This window comes from Sminthopsis crassicaudata, chromosome 2, assembly GCF_048593235.1.
Source record: "Sminthopsis crassicaudata isolate SCR6 chromosome 2, ASM4859323v1, whole genome shotgun sequence".
Taxonomy (NCBI): Eukaryota; Metazoa; Chordata; class Mammalia; order Dasyuromorphia; family Dasyuridae; genus Sminthopsis; species Sminthopsis crassicaudata.
In genome coordinates this window covers 79,957,764-79,981,582 of record NC_133618.1, presented here as the reverse complement: position 1 = coordinate 79,981,582, position 23,819 = coordinate 79,957,764, and the positions used below count along the sequence as shown (strand labels likewise).

At 30.3% G+C, this 23,819-nt stretch overlaps 1 protein-coding gene across 4 annotated transcripts in view; it reads left to right on the top strand.

The window, feature by feature from the left end:
- Positions 1-23,819, top strand: part of MAP4K3 (mitogen-activated protein kinase kinase kinase kinase 3) — a 166,483-nt gene that overhangs the window by 106,051 nt on the left and 36,613 nt on the right. For 3 of the 4 annotated variants that reach the window (XM_074286652.1, XM_074286651.1, XM_074286650.1), the window contains 9 exons: positions 2,703-2,761; positions 4,180-4,242; positions 9,733-9,791; positions 15,678-15,716; positions 15,994-16,047; positions 17,565-17,607; positions 20,100-20,259; positions 20,712-20,824; positions 23,207-23,248. In XM_074286652.1, coding sequence (XP_074142753.1) covers positions 2,703-2,761; positions 4,180-4,242; positions 9,733-9,791; positions 15,678-15,716; positions 15,994-16,047; positions 17,565-17,607; positions 20,100-20,259; positions 20,712-20,824; positions 23,207-23,248 — 632 coding nt within the window. The remainder of the gene's footprint in view (positions 1-2,702; positions 2,762-4,179; positions 4,243-9,732; positions 9,792-15,677; positions 15,717-15,993; positions 16,048-17,564; positions 17,608-20,099; positions 20,260-20,711; positions 20,825-23,206; positions 23,249-23,819) is intronic. The other variant, XM_074286649.1, reaches the window with a different exon arrangement.

The following is a 23,819-nucleotide window of genomic DNA, read 5'->3' as shown; positions in this document are numbered from 1 at the left end:
AAGTGAAGTAGTATAAAAGGAGAAGTGAACATCTTAAAATAACCAACCTTTGGGGCAGTTAGGTGGCATAGATCACCAGCTCTGTCAAAAGGACCTGAGTTCAAATCTGGTCTCAGACACTTAACACTTCCTAGCTGTATGACCCTGGGCAAGTACTTAACCCCAATTGCCTCAGCAAAAAAAAAAAAAAAAATGAACCAACCATTCTAGATTCAAACAAGATCAGAAAACCTATTATCTAGTTGGCTGCATGGTGATGAGTTTTTTGGTAACAGCACCTCTAAACAAGTACTTAATTACAGTAGCATAGTTTTTTGTGTGTGTGTTTGGTAGCAAATTATCTCTACCTACAAAAATTCCCTAATGAATTTATTAGAGAATATGAGACAGACTTTTTTTTCCTCTCCCAAATGTCCAGTGTCTATTTTCTACCTTGAAAACAATATGGTTGTAATGAAGTGTTTATTTAATTTAATCTTGATTCTTATGCTATGCTTATGTCACCACTTCTGTTCCATTGTCTTGAATATTTTAAAGGAGTGTTAAAACACTTCTTTAAAAACAAATTACATTACTTAAAAGAAATTTTTCCATCTGGATGTAAAATCAGCATCTTATATGCAACGTGTTCAAAACTGAAGTTATCTTTTCCTCAAAATCTTCTTTTCTTCTTGACTTCCCTAATTATATTAATGGTACCATCATCTCTTAGTTTTCTAAACAGTTTTCTAAGGTTTGCAAAATCCTTCACAGTATTTCATTTGTTTCTTGCAATATTCTTTCTTGGTGACTTCATTAGTTCCAATGAATTTAATTATCATCTCTATATACATGACATATTTAAATAAAACATATTTAAATATGTTTTTTCACTATTTATCCATTGTTTTTTCTGGTTCCATTCTACATTGCCAACTGAAAATCTGACATTTCAAATTTAGTATCCTGTCAATATCTCAGATTCAGTATAAACAACTCATCTTTTCCTCCAAACCTATCTCGACTAAACTTTCCCATTTCTATTGAGAATGCCACCTAGTCACCCAGGTTCATAACCTTGGTATTATAACCTCACTTCCTGACTAATAATTAGTAAATCTTGTGAATCTTCTACTTACAAATAAGTAAAAGATAGCCCCTGCCCTCTAACACTGGTATGGCTACAGACTGAGAGATGGTACAAGGTAGTAGACAGAGGGCCACAGTGCAGTCCAGAAGAACCAGGAGTTTACCTCTGATGCATCCATGCAGTAGACAACAGTCAAATCGTGCAACCTGTCACTGGGCCCACTTTATTTCTCTAGGTCTTTGCCCAGATCATTCCCCTTGTCTAGAATATAACTCCTTTTTTACCCTTTATCTTCTAGAATTGAAATACAACCAAGATGCTACTACTATGGAAAGCCTTTCTTGATCCCCACACTTGTCTTCACTTGGTGGATCATCATCTCTGGATCATAGATTTAGAGCTGGAAGGGACTGAAAGCCTATCTAGTCTAACCTCATTTTACAGATCAGTTATCTGAGGACCCGGTAGGTTAAGTGATGGGTCTAAGGTCACTCAATCAAGTGCCTACTGGGTGCCAGAATGTGTATCAGAATACACAATAAGGCAAAAGGCAGGGAGCTTACTCAAAGGACATGAAAGCAAACATATGTTAGCAGCTTGCTTTATATAGCAAGATAAATAGGAAATACTTTAAAGATGGAATGCTTTGAATTTAAGAGGGATTGGAGGTTTCTGGTAAAAAGTGAGACTTTAGTTAGGACTTAAAAAAGAAATCATTAAGCAGAGCATTACAGGAAGACTGCCAGAGAAAATGTGGAGAATCAAGTGTCTTGTTTGTGGAACAGCCAGGAGTCACTATGTCAAAGAGTATGTGTGTTAAGGAGTAAGGTGTAAGAAGATTGGAAAGAGGAGGGGGGGGCTAATATATGAAGAGAGCACTTATATTTGCTCTAGGGAGCCATGGGAGTTTTTTCAGTAGGGATAACATGGTCAAAGACGACCTTAAATAGCTGAACTTTACTACTTCTGTCCTGAGAATTGAAATTGGGATTTGAATCCATGTCCTCAAATTCCAGAACTGGTTTTCTTTCAGTATACACTAATCCCTCTTGAAATTACTTTGGATATACTAGATGTACTCTATATATGTGTTGTATATCATTGGTGGAATGTAAACTCCTTAAGGGCCCATGATTATTTTTGTGACTGTCTTTGCATTTCCTGTGCTAATACAATGCCTTATATTAAGATTTAGTCATTTAAATGTTAGGTGAATTGAATAGATGAACTCTGCTCTGTACTTTGTCCTACCTAAAGCCAAAATTAAGATGTATTGGGTGATTGTGTTGCCTGGGTTGCTAATAGTGAGAAAGAGCTATGATGAAGATGCAATTGACATCCTGGCTTTAAAGAGTACTGTAGTTATTTATCATTTTAAAAAATTGTCAGTTCTGGAAAGGAAATTTATAAGATCTACAGAAATGGCAATTAAGTTTTGTTTATAAGAAAATTTTGTTTTTTTAAACATTAAGCTTGTAGTACATTATCAGAAATCTTTTATCACTGAGTACCAAAACTAAAACTATCATTTTGGGGGGAAGTGACTTCTTCTGGGGTTACACAGCTAGCAAGTCCATCCAATTTCTCATAAGATTTTTTTTAGCAAGTTTTTTTTTTTTTCTTCTTTTGATAGTTGGTCAAGTAAAATTTGATCCACCCTTAAGGAAGGAGACTGAGCCACATCATGAGCTGGTAAGTAATATAAGCTTTTATTCTTAACTGAGAAACACATATATATATATATTTGTTTGTTTAACCTTTGTGACATCAATACTATTTAGCAAGAGAGAAAAGTGTTGATAATAATTTTTAAAGCATTTGGGAAGTGTAAGGTAAGCAGTTTTGAAAATTGTCAAATCTGTTAATGAGATTGATTATCAATTATTATAGGTCATCTGGACTCATACATCACTAATAAACTAGTGGAATAACTTTAATGGTAATTTTAATATTCTTTGTTTAAACTTTTTTTAAGTTTTTAAGTTGACCCTTTTATTTTTTTCCTGTTTATGTTTCAATTTTTTGTGGCTGGATTTTTTTTGTTGTATGTACATTAAGGTATATTTTTTCTCACTTCTCAAGGGTTTAAATTAGAATGTTGTCCCAGTAAAGAACACATTTTAAATATAATCATAGCTCATAGGTCACTTTAATAAAGTACAATATATGATCAGAGTACTAAACTTAACTGTTCTTAAAACAAATTTAATGACTGATTTTTCTCATCTCTACTCTGATGTACTGGCTCTGTGACCATGTGCTATTCACTTAACTTTAGTGCCTCCACTTAGTTTTTAAATTACAAGTGTTAGTGGCAGGCCAGTTGCTGATTTTTGAAGAGTTTCTTTAACAATAGTTTCCTATACTTATGAAAATAGAGGTCCTGTTGATCAAAAAAGTCTGCCTTTCTTAAAGTATTTAGTAATACTAGATACATTCTTGATAGGGAAATTGCTTAAAATAATTCAGATGATTTTAGTCTCTTAAGGGGGGGGGTGTGTTAAAACTTTACTTTTTAAAAATTATAATTCCTTTAAAAATATCACTACTTCCAGTAAAGCTTTATATTGTCCAGCTTTGAAATTTAGCTTCAATCTAATTAATTTAAGGAATCATAAAGACCAAGAGGGCAAATCTCTTATAATTAAACCTACTTGGTCAGTTTTTTTAAACTAATGGAAGGAATTGTTAATTTTCTCATGGAAATTATCAGATTCAGGACTATATAGGAAGGAAGATAAAAGGAAAATTGTTTTATGATACCTAGGAAGAATAAGTAGAGGTGGGAGATAATGAGAAAATTGAAATGAAATTGACAAATGCTAATTGTGTTTTGTTAAGGCAGCTTTTGTTCATTTTGCTTTTCCCTACCTACCCTTAAGTTGTCATTATGTGTATTCAAACCCTAAACTAAAATTTAATATTATCATGCAAAGTTTATTGTAGATGCTTTTTCTTAAGCTTTTTTATATAATATAACTTTGCATTTGCCTTAACAAAATTATGTTGGCAGGACTTATCCAAGTTGTGAAAATTTCCCTTTGTGTATTTGTGGCTTTTTGTTCTAAGTGTAAATAACCTGGGTTTCTTGGTCTCTGTCTGCTAAACAGCCCGACAGTGACGATTTTTTGGACAGTTCAGAAGAAATATACTACACTGCAAGATCTAATCTGGTATTTCTCATCTTCTGATTTTCTTTGTCAGCGTTGGTTTTGTCTTATATTTTCTTTTACAAAGCACTTACATTTTGTCCAGTTGCACCATGTTAATTATTTTCGTTAGTTTATTTTATTTAGCATTAGCAAACTACCATATAATTAAAGACAAGTAATTTTTGTTTAACCAGAAATAATTTTTTCTCTGGATAAATTGTTACTATTTTTATGAAATGATTCAGTATTTACCCTAATATTTATCATTTGTACTCAGATAGAAAAGTTAATATGGGAATTCATATATATTCTTTTTGGATATCTCGTCTCTGTTTTACAAATACAAAACATTTTTCATGTAGTTTAAAGAATTATATATATATATATATAAATTTTTAAAATTAATCACTGTGGTTTTTTTTTTTTTTTTTAATTTTTTTTTTTTTTTTTTTAAGAAGAATTATTGGGCCATGCATAGTTTTCTTAGGCCCACACTGTATTATCCTACAGTTGTCATCATTGAAGCCATTGGTAGTAAGAGCGTCTGAACATTTAAAGGAAACATTTAAAAATCGAATGTGACAAATATGATGGCATCATATTAAGTGTAAAGCCTTTTCTCTCTATCCTTGACCCTCCTGTTAAAAAAGTGTCTCATTTCAAGATCCCATTTTAGTATCTTATATGTTTCTGTCTTTTGGACCTAAAATACAGTTTTTATTAATTCAGTTCAATTTAACAGGAATCTATCAAGTACTTTATATAAGCTTTGACTTTGCTAGATATTGTAAGAAATGCAAAGTCCTGTAGGAGAAATAGGTCTTAAATCTATGAATATAGCACAAGAGAAAAGTGAAATACCACACTGTGTTATACAGACAGCCAGCAGTAGAGAAGTCAGAAAGGAAAGTGAGGGTGGGCCAGAAATGCAGGGGGTAACATCTTGAAAGACTTAAAACTTGATTCAGATATCTAATTTTAGTGATTTCATAGAATTTCACAATGGAAGGGATAGTAAAGATTATCTAAGCTATACCTATTCTTTTGAGGTTTAGGAAACTGTGAAAAGTTTTAGCTTTTTTAAAAAATAAAAAAGATCATAATTAATCAAGACACAATCATGTATGAAAAGAAAGAGCATGAAAACTGGTGCAATGTGTATACCTGTGGATCTTCCACCTCTACAAAGGGGTTTATTAAAGTATCCTCTCATACTTTTCCTGATCTGCATCCTACTTGATCTTTATAATTTTGTTATAATTACTTCTGATGTTTTTTAATATGAAGTTGTTTATTTTCTATTTACATTGTTGTAGTTATCTTGTGTATTATTTGTGCATATTTATATGCTAATATAACAGAATACAAAAGAGGTAGAGGATTATCTTCAAAATTATAAGATACCAAAACTATCAAAAGATCAGATAGAGATCTTAAATGACTCAGTCTCAGAAAAGGAAATAGATAAAGCTCTAAATAAATTATTAAAGAAAAAAGCCAGAATTCTATAAATGTTTAGAATTTTTAAAAATTCTATCAGAGTTTTAAAGAACAGGTAGTATTTATATTTTACGTTATTCTCAAAAATGAAGAAAGCACCTTGCAGAGTCCTTTTATCCATATTTAAATTGATGTCACCATACCTTGTTCCAAATTTTTTTGGTGTTTATCTAGTATGATAATATATAATTAATCATTTCCACATAGAAGACTTCCTACATGACAGTTTATTCTTCGAAATTATTGAAGAATGCAAATTTAATTTTACTTTTATTTGGGGCATGTTGTTATAAAATTAATATAAGATAATCTTTTATGCCTTCTTATTAAGAAAAAACTAATTTTGAAGTTTCAAAGAATGTTCTGAATTTTTTTTTTAATTTTATGAAACATTTAACCTGCTAAATTTCATTTTTTGTTGTTCTTGTTATTTTTGCTGAGACAATTGGGGTTAAGTGACTTGTCCAGGGTCACATAGCTAGGAAGTGTTAAGTGTCGGCCAGATTTGGGCTTAGGTTCTCCTGACTTCAGGGCTGGTGCTCTATCCTTTGTGCCACCTAGCTGCCCCTAAATTTCATTTTTAAAGATAGAAATAGGAAATCCTTCCCATATGCTAATGGTTAAAAGCTTGATTAGTTCATCTTTGGCTTCACATTGTTAAAAATTCAGTTTTTCACATAATTCAACGTTTAGGTAGGTTCATTTTTAGCAGTCTATGATTCAAGTTGTTTTTTACCTATTTGCTTCATATAATAAATCTTTCACTTGTTTTTCTGTCAAATTGAATGTTTATCTTTTCTTTGACTATCCTGAGAAATTCTTTATTCAAGCTACAATCTTCTCAAATATTATAGCAAAACATTTTTTAGCCTTCCTACTGTTTTCCTTTCATGGTGAACTATTTTTGCTAAGGTATTTTTTGGGGAAAGGGAGAGAGTCAATTGGGGTTAAATGACTTTCCCAGGATTACACAGCTAGTAGATGATAAAGATCTGAGTTCTGGATTTAAACTCAGGTCTTAATGACCAATGCTCTACTACACCATCTAGCTGCTCCTTTGTTAAGAATATTTGCTTCATATTTTTAGACTATTTTACGTTACTGCATTTAGACTTTACATCATTCTGGAAGATTTCTACTAATGTCTAGCTACTTTGATGGAACGCATACTCTTTCAATTATCCCATTGCAAATATCTTTCTTTTTTGTTCCAATTCTTTTCTTTAAATTTACTACCTCATTTTTCTTTCATGTGTTTCCCTAGTTTGGGAAATTATCTGTCAAATGAACCATTTAACTTTTGACCTTCTGTTCCTTTTAAAATGGATCTTTTTATACTTTTCTAAGATTAGGTAAATTTTAGGCCAATAATGTCTTCCTGTCCCCCCGTTTGCTAATTTATTTTAATTCTTAATGTAGGAAAAGTAGACGCTCATTAGCAAATTATAACCACATCTAGCTAATTTTGTCAGTATTCCTGGCCCATATGACATTAGGAGGTACTCTACCAGATAGTTGGGGGGGGGGAGGTGAAGCTCCAGAAGCTCAAATGATTGTCACTTAATGCATAGACTTTGTGCTATGCATGGTAGAGGAAATATAAGTACCAATTAGATTACAAATCCTTGACATTATTTAAATGAATTGTTATTTTCTTCAAGAATTTCAAGGTAGCAATAAGACACTTCCTAGTTGTGTGACCCTGGGCAAGTCACTTAACCCCAATTGCCTCAGCAAAAAAAGAAAAGAAAAGAAAAACATTAGTATTATTACCATTAAGGGCTATTTCTACCCTCATTTCACTCTGTCATGTTTATTGTTTCTTTATTGTGTCTGTGAAGTGCTATCTGAATGAAAAGACAAGCTAGTCTTAATATAATATTTCATCTATAGCTTGCTTAACATTTGGCCCATTTTGTAGATTTCTCTGTATCTAAAGACCTGACATAAAATTTCTTCACTGGCATATGCATCTTTCTATTCATTCCAAATTCTGCTTAATTAATTAATTGAAGTCCCACTTAAATGATTTCAAGTCTACTTTTTTCCCTCAAAGGTCACTAACCCCTTTTGACAAATTTTTTTCATTGCTATCAAATTTTTGTTATTAACATAATCAGATGATCTTATACCTCTCTTAGAAATATTGGCTCAATTGGTACTAATGCACAAGAAATTATTGCTTGTTTCTGTGTAGTTTTTGTTTATTTCTGTCATGTGAAAAGAATATAGTCTTGGGATTATGATGACTAGCTGAGCTAGAAATAAAAATCTTTATGGAATTTTACAGTTTTTTTCATATTATCTCACTAGGTAGGTCTGCTATATTTAGAAAAAAGTATCTAGGGTTAGAATTGTATCCATCAGGGCTTCTTGTAATAATAATATTAATATAAAATATTTTTTAAAAGGAAATTACAGTAACTAGTAAATAAACAGTATTAAAAAATAAAGGGCTAAGGAAAAGTTAACCTACGGAATTTTGAATACTATATGCACTTAATATTATTTTTGTAATTGTTTGCATGCACTGGGATAACATTTTGATTTTATCCTTTTAAGAAATATCATTAGAATTAAAATGGGGCTTGTTTTTCATTTGAATTTCATATGAACTTTTAACTATGGAATGTCTTATTTTCTTTTATTTTTTCTCTGGTTGCTGTATTATGGAGAGTACCCTCTCATTCTCCCTCCCAAAAAAGAAAAGGAAAGAAAATAAATTTAAGCTTTGCTCTAAAGCAGTATTTTTGTTTTCAGTTTCACTAAAAGCTTTTTGATATTTCAGAAAACAAATTTTATAGAGATTTTTCACTTCTGTGAAATGTAAAAATAAATTATTCTAGCTATCTTCATGGACTGAGTATTTATGAGAGGGAATTATATTTATGTATCCTTCTAGGCCAAAGTAATAAAATGTATTGAACAGGAAAGATAATGTAGACAATTTATATCATATTGAATTGGAACTAAATTCATTAAAAAAAAAAAAAAAAAACACTACAAATGCAAAATGTCCTGAGGAAATTAAAAGGTTAAATATTCAGCTCTGCGCTACAACATTTTTTTAAACTATAGTATAGAGAGAAGCTATAGGTTTATCTGTGAAAAAAGGCATCTTTTGATATGCCTTCCATTGTTATTAAAAAAAACCCATATTTTAGTTCATTAATGTCAGGCATAAATCTTTTGAGCACTAATAAGATGTCTCTACTATATATTTAGTTTTATAGTTAATGTCAACATAACTTCTGATTTAAAATTATGGAATGTTTTCAGAATAATTGAAAAGCTCTTTAGTATTCAGTTGTAATTACTAATCATTTATCCATTAAGAAATTAGTTTGCTTCTATAAAATACTGAAAAACTAAACATTTTATAGGCTTTAGTCTTGTTTAAGTTTATTTTTTTTAAATAATAGCTTTTTATTTTCTAAATACATGCAAAGGTAATTTTCATCATTCATTCCTGCAAAAACTCCATATTCCAAACTTCTCCTTCCATTCCCCCACCTCCTCCCCTAGACAGTAACTCAAATTCAATATGTGTTAAACATGTACAATTCTTCTAGCATGTGTTAAGTTTAAATTTTAAAAGGTGCACCTTTATTTAATTTGATTTTTTTTTAACCCAAGGGAAATAAAGGAAAGTTAATACAAAAGTGCATCTATGTTTTGTTTTATCTTTCAAACCAAACCAAAACTGTTTGCCATTACTGTGCCTAATTGTAAGCTAATTGTAACTTAGTCATAAATGAAGTTTTTAAAACAATTTCATTTTTTATTATTTTAATGATCAAATTTAGACATGGAATTTTATTTAAATGGCAGGCAGAATTCAGAAGTTCTTTTACTATGTCTTTGAAAATAATACAACTTTAAAAACATAAGCAATAAAGATTTCTTTTATCTACGATTTCATTATTTGAGATAATGTATAATTATATAATTGATTCCTGGTTCTTGCTGTTGCTTTTTCATTTTACCAAATATTTTACTTTGTAAAATTAGGATCTTCAGCTGGAATATGGACAAGGACACCAAAGCAGTTATTTTTTAGGTGGAAATAAGTAAGTAAAGTTTTTATTAACTCAAAATTGAGGATTATTTAAATTATTTTTGTTATTATCATCAAAACAAAGTTATAGTTTTATAGATTTATATTGTGCTAATAATAATGACAATTTTTATATGTAGGTAGATAAATTCAATATTTTAGAAGAAAAAGTATTTAGAAAATTGCCAGCTTTTAACTATTATAAAGTAAAATATAAAACTCTATTATAAACATACAGTTCTTTTTTCCTGAACAGTCTTTGGACTGTGACAATTTTTATTTCATTAGTGAGCTGAAGCATATAACTTGAATTATTTCCCTAAAAAATAGAATTTTATTAGGATATTACTTGTATAATATAAGCCAGAGGAAAAAAGTGTGATGGTGAAATTATATTTCACCTAATAACTGCCTTAAACAGATTCTAGATTATACCATGTTTCAAACCATAAAGTAGCATGGGTAACAAGTGTTGCTTAAATTTTTATCTATACCAGTCAAAAAATGTTATATTATTAAACTCTAGAAACTGAGGACTCAAAATCTTTATAAATACTAAAGATTTTCAATAATATGATTTTGGAAATATTTTTTAAACTAATTGACTCCATTCTTTTAACAGATACTGTTAATTCTTGATATTTTCATTATGTTCATTACTTAGGTAATATGCATATTTTAATTTAAAATTATATTTGGTTCATCCCTGTTTATAGTCTATTTCAGAATCTAACAAATTACTCTACAAAAGTTTTTTGTTTTTGTTTTTTGGCTAGTCAGATTTCTGTTTTATATGTACATTTTCCTATTTCTGTCCTGTAACATTTTTCCCTTTAAAATGTCTTCTACCAATGGTATCTTGAAACAGTTTAAAGAGCATTTTATAATCATTTGCTTTACCATTACTCCTTTGATTTCCAGAAGGCAACACATTATTTTAAGGGGTAGGGAAGGAGAATATGGCCTTAGAAATAAAAGATTTGGGTTTGATTTCCAATTCTGAAACTTAGTAGTTTTGTAATACCAAGGCAAGAACCTCTTAGAAATTAAAATATTTGGACTGTCTACCCCCAGGGTCAGCCCAAGAAGTGCTTCTCAAATCTTAAATCTCTAATTACATTTTTTATTCTTATACTTATGCATAAACATCAGGTATGTGGTTGGATTCATTGTTTTCTAAAGCAACAAGAAATATTCCATCCAGCCTTTGGAAAGGTTTTCTCTAAAAGGAATAGTTAATATTTTCAAGTATATTGTGTTTTTCAAATATAAGTGTGTTTTTAGCCAATTTAATGTTTTTCTTTGATTGTTTTAATTTCTGGTTCCAAGTTTTATATCACAAACTATAATTTCCTAGTTAGTATAATTTATAAATTATAAATATTCATATTTCATGAATGTGAATCATATTTAAATACTTAAGATTTCAGTTGTCCATTTATTTCATCAATCTTTAGATTATGTTAGAACTCAAAATAATTTAAATTTTTAAAAAATTATTTAATACTTATTTCATATTCATGATTTCTCCTATTCCTGTGTTTTAAAATAGTTAGAAAGTAGCTTCTGAATACTAATGGCTTTATCTGGGCTCTAACTAAAAATCATGCCTTGATTGAAGATCATTTAATTATATCAGACTTGTCATCCTTCCCAATGTAGACTTGAGTTCTCTGGAACATAAACTTTAATGCCTGTAATATAGCTGCCATCTTAATTTTTATTTAAACAAAATTATTTTGTAAAGATATTTCTTAAATTAGCAAATATATAAAAAGTCCATTATGTGAAAATAGAATGCAATTATTATTTCCAGTTGTTTGAAGTCAGAAAAGTTCTATTTCGTATCATATATATAAAATCCAAGTGTCATATGGTTTAGTCTGAACTTGAGATTATCCTTTTGATCAACTCTAAAGAAATATCAATTGAAGACAAATAATTTTATAAAATTGTTTAGTTCATTTTTTTGTTTTAATGAATAACTTGAAAAATAATAAAAACTCTCAGAAGTACAGAAAAATGCAATATCAACAAATGACTTATATTGCCTTTAAATAAGGTGTGACTTTCCAGTCTGATTGTGATAATTAAAATTATTTACAGAGTAATTTATTTTGACTAGACAAAAAAGTTAATAATTTTTACAACCTTCATTTTTTGATTAATTGGATCACTGCTTAAGGAATTGTACTCTATATAACGATTCACTGGCAAGGTAGGTTGGCCAAAAGTTGTGTCTTTTGGCTATGTTTTGTGTACAAGCATATTCCATACATGTGACATGAGCATGGATGTAGCACTTCTCTTTATTGTATTTACTTGTGTCTGCTTTGTTCTTGTGACTGGGCAGTGTTTTAAAACTCAAAAATATTTCCTGTTCTCTCCATAGGTATTCAGGCAGACAGATTTCCACTTGTGGATATTATTTAGTGTAGACCAGGCAGGAAGTACCTAATAAGAACTACAGTGCAGTTATTTTTGGTTCTGTTTTTCCCAGAGAAAACAGAAGTTCTCTCAACTTCTTAGAAGTTATTAGGATGTTCTTTCCAAGCATCTTACTTTGGCATTTTATTTCTGAAGTGGATGATAGGATTAACTTCCTCTGGCTACTTAATGGAAAGTTATTCTTGCTAACTTCATTTTAAGAGAAAAAAAAAGGTGTTGTTATATCTGATAATTATCTTAAAAAACTCTTTTCTATTACTGGGAACACAGTTAACCTGAAGTCCTCTTAGGTGATTGAAAGGACCATGGTTATTTTGACACTGGGTTAGGGTTGAAGTATATTTCAAGAATTGGTGCTCTTGGGTTCCAGGCTCCAGTCATCAGGGCCACAATTTCTCTTCTTGTTTACTTAAAATAAGGGATGGGATGCCAATTAGGGGAAATGGACTTTTTTTTCTGTCAACATTGTTTGGGCTATTTATAACATCATTCATGGGCCACATAAAATTATCAATTTACAGAACTCAGTTCTATAACTGAGATGGTTGTTGTGCTTAGCTTTCATTTCATCATCACCTGCTGTTGCCTTAGCAAAAGATTTCAGAGGCCTTATATGGCTCTTAAACCAGTTATTGCCCACCCCTACTTTAAGTATTATAGTATTTAATTACTTGCCTGTTTTGCTTTTGTTTCAAAATTCTAGAATCAGCTTTCTAAATAAAAACCATGTATCCCAAATAAGTGAAATTTTTTTGGAATTTTATTTGGAAAAGAATCTTAAATATTTCCTGGTTATTTCTGTTAACCTGTTATTCCTCATGTTCACAAATTATATTCCCAAAATCATATTCACAAAATATGGAATATGCCAGCAAATAGTTTTATTAATTTTGGCATTGGAACACTCATAGACTTTTTAAAAATCAGTCATTCACTCAACAAGCAGTCAATAAATACTTACTACACATCAGGAATGTGCTAAGTGCTAAGGATTTGAAGACAGGTAAAAGACAATCCCTACTCTTGACTTAATGAAATCAAGAAATTGTAACTTCCACAACCCAGTGAAGAAAAGTGGTCCAAGCCTTAACATTTTTAAAAAGAACATTTTGTAAGATTTCAAATAACTAGCTGATTTATTTTTCTACTTCTCAAGGGACTAGTAACATAAGAGAAGGTCATAGTACTCTAGGTCCTCGGTTGTCTTCTATCCTCAGTCTTATGTACTAGCTGGTGGAAAAAGCCTATATTTTTTATTTTCCTTTTTATTATTTCAAGATTCTAGGATTAAAGTCCTCTGCTAACTAGCTCTTGTCTGAAATTCCATCGTAGGCATATTAATTAATGACCCCAGAACAAATTTTTGTTCTATTTATAAGTGGTCAGATTAGGACTGTTTAGTGGATGAGGTGCTGGACTTGAAATCAGAAAGACAAGTTAAATTACCACTTCATATGCTTTAGTAACAATGTAAATCTGCACATGTCTCTTAATTCTATATGTGTTACTCTCCTCCTAATTTCTTAGCTGAGTTGCTTTGTACTTGAAGGAGGAAATGTCCAGACTGGGAATTACCCATACTGACAGTATTATAGTTTTTTTGTATATTAACCTATAGATTTCAGTGACCAAATACTTTAAATACTCCGTCATGGTTACTAACTTTGTATTAGCCTATTGTATTAGCTATAATATTGAAGAGCATTGTGAATTACGAAATTCTGTTTAATTTCAGTGTCTCAGTTTATTCTCTTACAAACTAAAATAACTAGGGCTCAAAATTAATACTTTATCTATTGAAAATATAAGTTAACTGCTACTTTGGTTTACTAATCTCTAAAAGAGTTAGGAATATATGATCTCAAAGGTGTCTCCAAACAATATCCTCTTCCACTGACTTTTATAAACTCTGTCATTTAATTTTCAACAATTTTGAGAGAGTTCACTAAACACATAAAACAAAAGTTTACTAAAATAATATTGTCCTTTGCAACCTGCCTGCAATATCTTTCCAGTTTGATTATATACATTAACCTGCACACACTCAAAGTTCCAGTACTATTGGCTTGTTTTTTGTCCTTCCTTTCCTATGACATGACTTTTTCCCATCTTCCACGGCTACATTGTATTCCCATCTCACTTTTACTTCTTTTAACTTCTCCCAATACCTTTCAGAGCTCTGCTCAAGTTCCACCTTGTACATCAAAAATCTTTTCTGACTGGACTTTTTCTCCCTATCCAAAAAAAAAAAAAAAAAAAAAAATTACCTTGTTTCTCTTATAAGTATATTTTATATAATGTCTCTTGATGCAATGTAAATTCCATGAGGGCAGAGACTGCTTTATTTTTGTCTACCTACAGTGTTTAGTATATAGTAGGAATTTGTTTAATCCTTTAGAGAAAATACAGTATGTTTGTCATAATTTTCTTATCTAGCAAATCAGAAAATAAATTCTTATTGGTTTCTGTCCCTTCTATTTTAGAAAGCATATCTGGGTTGTTATAGAAGTAATGGGTTATTTACTCATTTCATTATAGTAAGGGTCTTTTTATGTCATGGACCCCTTTGGCTAATCAGGTGAAACCTGTGAAGGCACTCTCAGAATTCTGTTTTTAAATTAATGAAAGTAAATCTATAGAACTACAAAGGAAAGTGGTAATGAAATAAAGTTATAAATTTAAAAAATAATTTCAAGGACTTAGGTTAAGAATCCTTGTAATAAAGGATCTTGCATTGAGGAGTAATGAATGGTCTTTGGAAGGCTTTGGTTTTCCTGTTCCTCTCCTGACAACAAAAAAATCTTTGAAATGGGCCTAAATGTAGTATCCTTCCATTTGGTCTAATTCAGGCTCAAACTTCCCAAAGTGTAAATTTGTTTGCCAGTACACCCCTGGAGAACAGTTTCTACAGGTAAGTAACTTTGTCTTCTGTGAAAGCAAAGTGCTGCTACATTCATGTATTCACATCACATGCATGCATGCTTTTGCAGAGAGGTCCAACATGTTTCATTTTATAGGATTGTCTGGGAGCATGACTTTTGAAAAATGTTATATTCCTTATTTTGAAAAAGAGAAAATATGAATTAGATTAATTTTTTTCTCAGTATCAGGCTTGAACATTTCTGAATATAAGCCTGAAATTATTTTCTGTCATTCTTACTGTGACTTTGCTCATTAAATGTCTTCTCCTTAAAAAATTTTTTCATTGAGTATGAAAATCTCTTTTTTAAATCATCTTTATGATGTATAAAGTAGCTAGCTAGGAATATTATTGGTAATCCATCATTACATGTGCTTAAAGAGGAAAAATGCATATAACTTTGTAATATATTGTTGGAACTGTTTAAATATAAATTGATACTATTTTTGTACATATCAAATGATAAATGATAAAGTTTTATTCTTCTGATTGTATATATTTCCTAAATATTTTTGTTTCAATTTTTCAAAGGAGTCTTTTGAAGTCTGTTGAAGAAGAATTACATCAGAGGTAATTTTTATCTACTATTTTTTAAATTTTTATATACTTTTCCATGCTGCATTAGCAGTTTTAAGTTTGCATCGCTGTTATCTCTCCCCCTCCTCCAACCTCACCTATACTCCCCCCCCCAAAAAAAAAAAAAAAGAAAAGAAAAACATTTTTCTTAGCCCAAGGCTAATAAGCTAAAAAGGGTAAAATTCTTAACAGAAGTAGCCTTTACGGTATATTAGAGACTTCTCATCAATGAAATACTTTCAACTTTCACTTTATTTTTCTGATTCTTTAGGGGACATGTAGCACATTTAGAAGATGAAGAAGGAGATGATGATGAATCTAAACAGTAAGTCCTTAGAATTTATCTTGTATGCCATTCATAGGGGGGGAGGGAATTTTTCATGTTGATTAAATATTGTTTATAATAAGTGTAATTTTCAAAATAGTCATTGTTCTCAGACTACACCATAGTTTTGGTTTTTTTTCCATAATTGTTCATTGCCCACATTTTAAAGAAAAGTTTTCTATTAAATTGTCTTATTAATTTCAGTTGTTGATTTGATAGCTTTATTCTCTTAAGATAAAAGTTTAAGTTTTGTTATTAAACATGATTCAGTTGAACAGACATCTGGTAAGGGCCTACTTTATGTAGAGAGAAAGTGAGAGAAGAGAATGCAAGCACTTGAAAAAGGCAACTTGATATTACAAGCCCTGTGTTTGCTAACTGTATTATCACACATAGGTAATTTAACTTCTTAACTGCATTACAGGTTATAAACAAGTTGTGCCAGTCTTCATTTTTAGAAAGAGTTTCCACACTGGCAGTTATGAAATTATTGGTTTCAACAATATGTGGAAGTATTTAAAATAAAGGATATATCCATATTTTATACCCATACACATTCATATTTATACATCTTCAATGCCTTAAAGCTACACAGAGCCTTTTGGGAAACCTTATTTTATGCATATGTGAGGAAATGGGGAAAAAAATTTATTTTAAGATATTTCAGTATACTTCAAGAATCTCTTCATTTCAATGTTCCTTCCATTGTCTGAGATCATATCATAAACTTATTTAGTAGATGCTTTTGAAGAATCTGCTATGGTCAAAACATTCATCATGTTCCATTCATTATAGTGATAGCCCTCTCCAAACTAATCTGTGCTTGATTCTTGGATATCAGACATTATTCACAGCTAGTCCCAAATTCACAGCCTTTCCACTTTGATAGATCTTTTGACAACCCTTGAAGAACCAGGGCAGCATGCTTTATGCCAGACGAAGGCATTAAATCAGGGTTTTGGTGAGGATCATTATTGAATTGGGTGGATAATCTTCTAAGGTCCCTTCTCACTTTAAAATTCCATAGAATTCAATATTTTTTTTTTATTTAAATATCTTTAAGTGCAAGTGCTTCAGATGAATCCAGATAAAATTTTTATAATTTCTTCAGCCTTGTTATTTCATGCTAGAAGTAATAGAAACTGATTTTATAATATAACATTCTCTAAAATATCATGTTGCTATACTTACCTAGATCTCTTTCAAATTTTTTGCTTAATATTTTATATTGCCTATCCTTTAACTGTTATTTAGGAAGTATAATAATTTTGTTTTCCAATTTTAATTCCAAAAATAATGAAAGCTTATCTTCTCCATAGATTTCAAACTGACATTTCGCTCAGAAAGAGTTATAAAAATCTTAAGGATCTGACAAAGTATTCATCACTTTTTTGTACTGGTTTAAAAATGAAAAACTTGAACTATTCCTTTAAGCTTGAAAAAAATATGTGTCTAATAATATTTCACTTCCAAAACTTTCTATGAGAGTTCTAATTTTACGATTTATTATTTTTTAGTTCAACTATGAAAGCAAAAATTCCACCTCCTTTACCACCAAAGGTAAGAAAATTTATTTTCCTGATTAAATTTTTGAGATATACAAAAAAGTTTTGTTCTTTTAAAATGTTTAGTTCTAATTTATTTTTCTCCAATAATATGTAAAAACATTTTTAATATTCTCCTTAAAAATTTTTTTGAGTTCCAAATTTTCTCCTTTCCTTTTCCTTCTCATCTTGTCAAAAAGGCAAGTAGAAATTATGCATATGTAATCATGCAAAACATATTTCCGTGTTAGTTAGTTATAAAAGAAAATAGACTTTTTTTTTTTTTTTTTTTTTTTTTTTTTTTTTAGCATGCTTCAATCTGCACATCCCACCAGTTTTTTGTTTGTTTTTTTCCTGAAGATAGCATTTTTTGTTCTAAGTCCTTCATGTCTTGGGTCATTGTGTTGCTAAAATAGCAAAGTCATTTAGTTAAAGTCAGAGTAAATGAGTAGTCATCTTATATTTTTATTCTTTTGGTTCTGCTCATTTTATTTTGCATCAGTTTATATATCTTTACAGTTTTTTTCTGAGAGCATTCTGCTTATCATTATAACACAGTAATATTCTATTAGTCATATAAGAGTTGTTCAACCATTTCTCAATTGATGGACATGCCCTCAATTTTTAGTTCTTCCATTAAAAGAGATACTATTTTTGTAGACATAGGTCCTTTTCCTTTTTATTTTGTTAACTCTTTGGTTTGCAGACTTCCTAGTAGTATTGATTGGTCAAAGGATATGCATGGTATTATAGTCCTTTGGACATGGTTCTAAATTGTTCTACAAATGTTTGAGTCAGTAAACAAGTTTGCTGATAATACATTAGTTGTCTTAGTTTTCCTACATCCTCTTCAGCATTTGTCATGTTCCTTTTCTGTTATATTAGTTAGTCTAACAGGTGTGAGGAAATAATAACCAAGAGTTGTTTTAATTTGCATTTTCTAAAAAAATTGTTATTTAAAGCATTTTTTTCATGACTATAGATAGCTTTGAATATTTTAAATACTTAATCTGAAAACAGCCTATTCACATCCTTTGGCAATTTATCAGTTGAGGAATGACTTATTTCCACAAATTTGATTCCTTTCCCTTTATGCTTGAAAAATCGGTCTTTCTCAGAGAAACTTGATGTAAAATTATGTATTTCCCTTCATTCTATTTTCCTTGTTTATCTTTCTCCTTTCAACCTGTCCATTCTAGTGTTTTGTTCCTGACTTTAACTCCCCCAATCTGCCCTGCCTTCTATTAAACCATTTCCCATCCCCTTCTCTTCTTACTTTCCCTATATGATAAGAAATTTCTATATACTGTTGAGTATTTTGTTATTCCCTTTTTGAGCCTATTTCAAGTGTAACTGGCCTTACCTCCCTCATCTTCTCCACTGTAAAAGGTCTATCATGTCAAAATCAAATCATATAATCAAATAAAATAATACTCCATTCTAACTCTCCCTTTCCCTTCTTCCAGTGCATTCCTCTTTCTCACTTCTTACTTTTATTTTTTTAGATAATCATCCCATCATACTGAACTCAGACCTGTCCTTTTAACTAACCTAATTACAATAATGTTTTTTAAAAGTTGCAGGTATCATTTTTTTCATGCAGGAATATGTATGAACAGTTTAACTTTATTGAGAATCTTTATGATTTCTCTTTCCTGTTTACCTTTTTTATTCTTCTCTTGAGTCTTATATTTGAAAGTCAGATTTTCTATGTAGCTTTGTTTTGTACATCAGAAATGTTGAAAAGTCTTCTATTTCATTGAATATTCATTTTTCCCCTGAAGGATTTATACTCACTTTTCCTGAGTAGATGATTTTTAGGTAATCCTACCTCTTTTACCCTCTAAAACTATCACATCCCAAACTTTCTGATCCTTTAATGTAGGAACTACTAAATCTTATGTTATCCTCATTGTGACTCCATGGTATTTGACTATAGACTATAATTTTCTTAACTTGGTATTCATTTATTTGGTTTTTTTTAAGACATTTTTAAATTTTGTGAATGTGTCATTAGCATTGCTTTCCTTTGTCTCACCCTGTGTGTTTTGTTTAAAGCATAAATGTTTGTTTTAAGAAGTCATGCATGGGCCTCACCTGACTGCAAAAGGCAGATCCATGATGCAAATGTGGACAATAATTAAATTTTAAAAGATATTCTACCATTTATTTATAAAAATGATACTATTGACTTTAAATTGAATGACTTTTATCAAGCATAGCACTCTAAAATTATCAAAAATACATTTGCTTTTTTGCTTAGCATAGTACTGTTTATGTGATTTATCCAAGAACTTGAATAGGAAAATTTAAACTTGCTTTTATCCCATTTTTAATTATTTTAGCTGATTTAGTTTCTGATATCAATAAGGAATGATGATTTGTCTTCACAGAGTGTTTAGCTTTCAAAAGACATGTTTTATTAGATAAGTTAAATGAAGCTCTTTCCTTCAGGGAAATGATTTTATTTAACTGCTGTATCCTTACAACTTTTATGTATCCTTTCAGCCTAAATCCATCTACATACCACAGGAAAATCCTTCCACTGAGGATGATAATCAAGGAACAATCAAGCGATGTCCTGTGCCTGAGAGTCCAGCAAAGCCATCACAAGTTCCACCCAGGCCACCACCTCCCCGGTTACCCCCACAGAAGCCTTCTGCTTTAGGTATTATGGGAAAAAGCTAAGTAAAATCTAGCAACATTGAACATATGACTTGGGAAAAGGAAAAAAATATATCTTAACTATTGAGAAATTGAATATCATTTAGGGGTAAGGGCTGGGAATGGTGTATCCATCTTTCCTGCTTTTTCTCACACAAATAGTAGCATTTTATTGAAAATGTCCACAATTAAAATTCTCAGTTTGGAGGGGTTCATCTTAAAGATTTCTTTCTGTAACATTTTAAAATTAGTGAATAATTTTCATTTATCTACTTTAAATGTTATTCTATAAGAAAATGTTAAGGAAATATGAAAAGGAAAAAATGAATTTTCATTTCAAAAAAACTCATTTCTTCGCAATATGAAAAAGCACCTTTTAAAAAAATTAGAAATTCCTTAATGTATATCAATACTTATAAATATGCAGTATGTTGTAATTAAACATATCTTATTAAGGTAATGGACTGAACTCCTTCCAGCTGAATGGTGAGCGAACTGGTTCATTATACCAGCAGCAGAATGAAAATAAAGGCACAAACCCTTCAAGGAAAGAAAAGAAAGATGTACCAGTAGGTATTATTTGTAAATTCTATTTGTACACTATTAACGGTAATGCTGAGATATGAAGTAACTCAACTTTAATTAATATTTGATTATACTAGAAAACATTCCCAAATTTGAGCTTCTCAGTATATAGGACTACTTTTTTTATTTAAGTACAACTTTTTTTTATTAGTACCCATCAGTGTCAGTAAAAAGTGACTACCAAAGGCCCTACCCTATACCCCCCCATTAAGGATAAAGCAAGCTACAGTATTTCCCCCAGTGCACTTAACTGGACTAATACAGTTTCTAATATACTATAATATATTCTAATTATCCTGGATTGCCCAATACAGAGTTAGTGGCATTGATGTTAATCTTAAGAGAAAATCTGAGTGAACAAGGAAATATGAAGATAAATGTTTCTATCTTAGGTCACTTGGGGAACAGCTGAAAGCAAACTGTTACCTATTTATATTTGTGTGTTAAAATGCTCTTATAGTATATTTTTGTCATGTCCTGTAAATATAAAAAGTTTTTAATATTTGGAAAGAAAATCCCAGCTACATATTGATATCCATCAGTTTGCTGAGGGGAAAAATAAATTATTACTTCTTATAGAGAAGATCCCAATGAGATTAAATGAAGAAAAGATTGCATTTAATTTTGTATATATTATTTAAAGTGTTATTTTTATCATATTGGGAACATTTTCATCAGTAAGCAACACAAGTTGTGCAATTATACTTAAGTCCTTCCTTTTTAAAAAGAAAAGAGATGTTATGAAATCATTAGTTCTCATTATTCTCTGCTTTAATCTGAGTAAGAAATCTTATTGGTCTTCCAGTTTGAAAACAATATATTATTATGAATTCTTTTTATATCATTCTAAGTCTTAACCAGTTTTTAAAGATTGGAGATCTGTTCAACTCAGGCTGGCCTGCTCTCAAAGTGATTAATTCAAAATTAAGTGGTTACAAATAGAGAAAGGAAGAAATCCTTGATTAATTTGATTATTAATTCTCATATAATTCTAATAATATCTCTTGAGTTCACTTTTGAGCAGAGATTGAATGATTGTAGGCAAAATAATTCTCTAGGTTGTACTTAACTTTTTCAGATACTTCATTTCAAGTAGATAAGTCAGAAACTATTTCCTAAATTCATTCTCACTTAGTCTTTTTTTTTTCACCTTTAATATTAGAAATGTATATTTAGCCTAAAGGGTGGGGAGGGAGAGATGGGGATAGAAAAAGGGGGAGGGAGACAGACAAGAGCCTGGAGTAGGGGGATGGGAAGAGCATTTTCCACAGACTTTTAATCTAAAATGTATGATAGCATGTCTTTTTTTTTTTTTTTTTTTTTTCCTGAGGCTATTGGGGTTAAGTGACTTGCCCAGGTCACACAGCTAGGAGAGGAGGAGACGATAAGTGTTTTGCCAGATTTGAAGTGGGGTCCTCTTGACCTCAGGGCTGGTGCTCCAACCACTGAGCCACCTAGATGCCCCTTATAGTTTTTTTCCTAAGCAAATTGTCACTGTATTATCAAACACTGTAACATTTAAGAGAGCTTTTAGAATGTTTTTTTAATTTGAATATTGTGTATTGTATGTATAGTTTTATACAGTATGCACATTTACAGGGAAGAATTTAAAATATACTAGACTTGTTCTATCATTAACAATTCATCTTTTTATATTCAAAAATGATGTGGTTTTCCTAATTGAGTATCATGCATCTTTTAGTTATTTATGAATTCCCTCCCTCAAAAAAAGCTGTAGGTTAAAAGTCCAGTGTAAATAAAAAAGAGAATCTATAACAACAAGAAAAAATTATTCTCTACTTGTAACATTCTTTAATTAGATTACACTGGTTGTAACTGCTATACATTTTGAGAAACACATAACTTAAAATTTTAGTTACACAAAATAGACACTATAATACAATATACTATTTTAAAGAAAACAGTTCGTTGCATAATGGTAATAGAGAACTATTGTCAGGAGTTGACAGTAATACCAATTAAGAACATACATGAAGGAATTTATCTTTAAAATCTTTATCTTTATCTATTTATCTTTAAATATTTTCTTTATTAATTATCTAAAAAGTAAAAAAAATTTTCAGGCTAGTATATGAAAAATATGTCAAAGAATTGTTTTATATTAGTTAATACTTAGTCTACAGTTTATTCTTTTTATGTGGCCTTACTCTGATTCTACCTTTTAGATTTCAGTTTATTGGGATTACCCCCATCCCAAGTATTTTCTAATTACAGTACAGTTTTTAATTCTCTTCCTTTGTGTTTATTCATATTTTTTTACTTTAACTTAGAAATTAAGATAACTCTTTTATAAAGTCTATAATTATAATTTGCCCGATGCATTTTTTTTTTTTTTTTTTTTTTAGAAACCTATTAGCAATGGTCTTCCTCCAACACCTAAAGTGCATGTAAGTACTAAATGATAAAAAGGTAAGTTATTCAACAAAACAGGAAAATGAGATCATTGATACTCATTTGATCATTGGGTATATTATTTGCATGTTTGAAAAATATTTCTGTAACCACAGTGTAAAAAATTAGAAATTCAGAATTAGCAAAATTTGTATTAAATCTATAAACACATCAGTGCCTTTTCCCTTCTAGCTTTTGTTAACCCCCCTCATTCTCCAGAAATTCCTTGTTCTTTTTAATTATTTAATTATAGCTTTTTATTTACAAGATATATGCATGGGTAATTTTTCAGGTTGACCCTTGCAAAACCCTCTGTTCCAACTTTTCCCCTCCTTCCTTCTCTAGATGGCAAATAGACCAATACATGTTAAATATGTTAAAGTATATGAATAATCTGTAGTTTAAAACATTAGTTTGAGTATAACTTGTACATAGCTTTTCAAAATGTTACAAACACTATACCCATAGGTTTTTTTCTGTATCTGTTATTCACCATTCTACTATCTGCAGCCTCTATTCATTTTTGAGAAGTAGACTTGGAATGAGAGACCCAGCATTCAAATCCCA